General features: G+C 45.2%; 1 protein-coding gene across 1 annotated transcript; it reads right to left on the reverse strand.

The window, feature by feature from the left end:
- Nucleotides 1-915: 915 nt before the first annotated feature.
- pou4f4 (POU class 4 homeobox 4) lies at nt 916-4136 on the reverse strand. Its single transcript, XM_030154774.1, has 2 exons — nt 3783-4136; nt 916-1861 (listed from the first exon to the last, which is right to left on the reverse strand). The coding sequence occupies exons 1-2, from the start codon at nt 3900-3902 to the stop codon at nt 929-931; spliced, it is 1053 nt and encodes a 350-aa protein (XP_030010634.1). The 5' UTR covers nt 3903-4136; the 3' UTR covers nt 916-928.
- Nucleotides 4137-4408: the final 272 nt, after the last annotated feature.

A 4408-nucleotide genomic window follows, 5' to 3' on the forward strand; every position in this document is an offset into this window, starting at 1 on the left:
CATTCGGAGGCTCCGTAGTTACCATGGAAGCACCGTCATCTTCTCCAACATTGATTCCCCAGTCAAACCCATGCAGTTGGATCAACGACAGTGGATGGACACACTGGTTATGTTCAGATAATGACAGACTGGACTGAAAAAGACACTGTTTATTCAGTTTTCACTGTTTCTGATACAAAAACCCTCAACTTTACTCTGAGCTTTTATGAACAGCTACAGGATCAGAGAGAACTGAAAAAGTTGAAAAATCTTAGAATTATGTTGCCATTCATGGGGAAAAAAGACTGTAAAAAGTTGTATGTAAAAAAAAAAAAAAAAAAAAATATATATATATATATATATATATATATATATATATATATATATATATATATATATATATATAATATTTTGAGCAAAAAGTTGCCAAAAACACCTAATGTAACGAATGTGATACAAAATATGTACAGTGGATGGACACACTGGGTTGATGTTCGGTTCATAACAGACTGGACTGAAAAAGTCACTTTTTCTGCAGTTTCCTCTGTTTTTAATATAATAATCCTCAACTTTAATTTGTGCTTTCATGAACATCTACATGATCAGTGAATTAAATATAGGAAAATACCTGATTTTCACTTTAAAAAATGCACAATTCTGAGCACGAAATTAGAATAAAGTCTGATAAATAATTTGAAAAGCTAAAAAAAAATAATAAAAATAAAAAAAAACAAAAAAAGGAAAATAAATCATGTGGGCAGTGCCATAGAAGGGGCTGTGGGTCTTTATGGGTTCAGACCTGATAGGAGACTGAAGTCCTAGTTCAGACCAGGGTTGGGGTCCGCAGGGTCCAGTCCAGCGGTGCACCTGCTGTTTCTGACAGTGGGCAGCAGCTTGTCTACGATTTGTCTTTTTTGTTTCTTTGTGTTTTGTCTGTTTGTAAACGGTCTTAATGCGTGGCAGAAAACTTCATCCGTTTCTGCTTTTGCCTCTGATTGCAAAACCAAACCCGGACCACGTTCTTTTTCAGGTCCAGTTTCTCGGCGATGGCCGCGATTTTCTCCGACGAAGGCCTGGGCTGCACGGCGAAGTAGGCCTCCAGGGAGCGCTTCTCCGGGGCCGCGATCGACGTGCGTTTCCTCTTCTTGTCGCCGCCGTTGAAGATCTCCGGCTTGGACATCTTCTCCCTCTGCGCCCGCTCCGCCTCCTCCAGCCAGGCCTCCAGGATGGGCTTCAGGGCCACCATGTTATTGTGCGACAGGGTCAGGGACTCGAACCTGCAGATAGTGCTCTGGCTCAGGCACCCCACCCCGGGGATCTTTAGGTTGGCCAGGGCGGCGCCCACGTCCGCCTGCGTCACCCCCAGTTTGATCCGCCTTTGTTTGAACCTCTCCGCGAAAGACTCCAGCTCCCGCGGATCCGGCTCCGCGTCCCCGCCCGCGGCCCCCAGGGAGGTGTGCGAGCCCAGGCCGTGCGGGTGCATGTTCATGGACTGCGGGTGGTGGTGGTGGTGCTGCATGTGGTTGATGGCCGACATGTGGGCGGCGTGGGCGGTGTGAGAGGCCGTGGAGCAGACGTCGGAGCCGGGCATCCCGCCCAGGGAGATGCCGCCGGGGGTGAGGTGGTCCAGCAGGTCCCCCTCCAGGCCCTGCGCCGGCTGGTGGTGCGCCGGGTGGTGGTGCGAGGTGAGGACCGACGGGTGGTGCAGGTGCGCGGAGGACGAGGTGGGGGTGCAGGTCATGCTGGTCATGGTGGTCATGGTGTGGTAGGTGGCGTCCGGTTTGAACGGGTGGCTCTTCTGGGCCACGATGTCCACGGCGGCCAGGGCCTCGGCCCTCTGCAGGAGGGTCTCATCGAAACCCGCGAAGATGTTCCCCTGGAGCTGGAGAGGAGCAGAGGGAGTTTAGAGGAGAACCGCTATTTAAAAAAAAAAAAAAAAAAAAAAAACTGTCCGGTTCATACGGGGGTCCGCAAGTCCCGAGCGGACCCGCTGGGAGCCTCCTTCACCGGCATGTGTCCTCCTGAGACCCGGTAAATGCATTTGTCCTTCAGAGACAAGAGTCTCACAGTTTTACCAAAAAATAAAAAGAAATAACATGCGTCCACTGTAAAGAATATTCCATAAAAGAAATGCAATAATAAATGTGTATTTAAAGACAATTATTTAATGTAGAAAAGACAAACTTGGACTGTCCTGGGTCTCAGGAGGATGTGTTTCAAATATCTGTGGGACAGGTTTAAACCATTTCATCATTTTTCCCGCAAAAATAAAAATTTAGAATCTGAGATCTGACAATGAACACAGTATCTGGACCCGGATCCATCAGGAGTAATTATGGATTTTCCCTTCTTTTTACAAAATAAAACAGTGTTATTTGTATAAAAGTGTTCCACTTTCACCTGTTTTCCTTTTTCAGTTCAACTCTTCTTCTATGACCAGTCGTCGGCTCTTACTGCTGACGCAGATGCGCAGTTTGACTTTTTAAATTCCATCCTGATATGAGACCATGTGAGGTTTGGAAATATTAAAGACACATTTTTCCAACAGAGGATGAGTGTTATAAGGGTTTGTCTCCTGCTTCCAAAACCACCGCCTGGCTCAACTTGGACATTTACTGTCTGCGTTCAACACCTAGAAAGTGTGTCAGCGCGGACGGGTATTCATTTAAAATTAATATTTACGATCTCCTGAATAATTTCTACGGACAATGAAATGAGCCGAGCGTGAGTTTGAATATGAATGGGACAATATGAGATAACATGCGCTCGGAGAATCCGCCGCTCCGTCTTTTTCTTCTCCTTTCTCTTGGTTTGGATGATCGGAGACGCACGGTTTTGAAGCGTCTTTACGCACGGACTTTCTGCCTCCAACTTCCGCGGTTCTCTTATTTTCTAGTGATGCTATTGTTCGTTTATCTCCTGTCCTTTCATACACAGCCTACAGAAATGCTCCAGCACAACAGATTTTTATTTCCTTCGATAAAATAGGCCTAGTTCCATAAATGCCGTACTTTAAACAATACTAATTCTACTGGTGTACAGGTCAAATAAATCCACAATAAAAGGAGTGAAATTTTTACCATGTGTGACTCACTGATAAAAATAAAACCCAGTCAAAAGCGCTGGTTGGCTGAAGTTTGACAGATACAGTCTTGTGAAATTCGAGAATTAACCAGAGAATGGAATATTAGAATATTAGTGTCAGATGGACCAGGTCTACTGCAAACACTGTCTGCACATGGACTGGACAGGTTCTATCAGTGGAACATTTACACATCTACTGGATAAATGAACACAAACCAGCATATGTGTGTTCGAACACATCATCATACACCTGGAAAACAGCAGCAAACCAACACTGTGGTCATTAGTTTAACTATTAATCTGATTCAAATACGAAACATTTAACACATTTAATCTCTGAGGAAGATAATTTCTTTTTTAAAAAAATCTAGACCAGTGTATTTTTAAATAAAAACCCAAACAAGTTCAACCCTTCTTTTAGATTTGCAGGGTTGTTTTACATTTAAGGCCTGTGCGTAAAAACCCCGCGTCTAATTATTATTTTCACGTTTTTGCGCAAAAGTTGTCAAAAAATCACCAGAAATCTGTGGATCTTTCCTCGTCGGGCATTTGTCATGTCCCCACATAATTTAGCAGAACCAAAGATTTGCACTGCTTTGTTTGGGGTTTTTTTTTGTTTGTTTGTTGTTGTTATTTTTTTTTTGTTTGTTTTATATCAAACACCAGATGTTTTTTTTGTTTGTTTGTTTTTGTTTTTGTTTTTTTTAGGTGGAACTCACCGACGGCGTGGGCAGACATGCCCTGCGGATGGCCTCGGAGCTGGAGTGCAGAGGCGTGTATTTGGGTTCGTGCAGGATCGGGTGCATACTGAAAGGCTGCTTGCTGTTCATGGACATCATGATTGCTGAAGTGAGGGAGGGTCGTTGTCCGTCTTCCTCGATCGGCTCCGTTTTGGTGGATTTCTACAAAGAAACGCCTCAAAGGACGGAAAAACCCCGGAAGGTGCACACACTTTTAACGAAGAAAACAAAGTAGGTCGGACTTATTCTGGGTCCAGACACTCAACAACTGGAGTAAAAAAAAAACCCAAGCAGAGTGAGAGAACTCCGGAGCTCCTGCGGGTCCCCTACCTCCTGTACTCCTTGGATAATAAAGACGCTCCTCTCCTCCAGCTCCTATATTGGAGCTGCGCCGGACCGCCTCCTCCTCATTGGTGGACCCTCGCGCCCTCCCTCTGAACGTCTTCGCCAATCACATGGAGGAACCGGCCTCTAGCCACGCCCCCAAGCGTGTCTCCGCTCGCCTGGAAAAGATCAACGAGGAAGGATGTGGAGTGTGTACTGCAAAAAAAAAAAAAAAGTTTGGGGATGAAATGACTGGAACAATGGAAACAGCAGCACAGAAC

The sequence above is a fragment of the Sphaeramia orbicularis genome, chromosome 14, assembly GCF_902148855.1.
Source record: "Sphaeramia orbicularis chromosome 14, fSphaOr1.1, whole genome shotgun sequence".
NCBI lineage: Eukaryota > Metazoa > Chordata > Actinopteri > Kurtiformes > Apogonidae > Sphaeramia > Sphaeramia orbicularis.

Excerpts from the sequence above, each read along its gene's own strand:
- pou4f4 (XM_030154774.1), bottom strand. The coding sequence starts at position 3,902 with ATGATGTCCATGAACAGCAAGCAGCCTTTCAGTATGCACCCGATCCTG. Across the intron at positions 1,862-3,782 it reads CATGTCTGCCCACGCCGTCG|CTCCAGGGGAACATCTTCGC; the intron begins GTGAGTTCCACC and ends GCTCCTCTCCAG.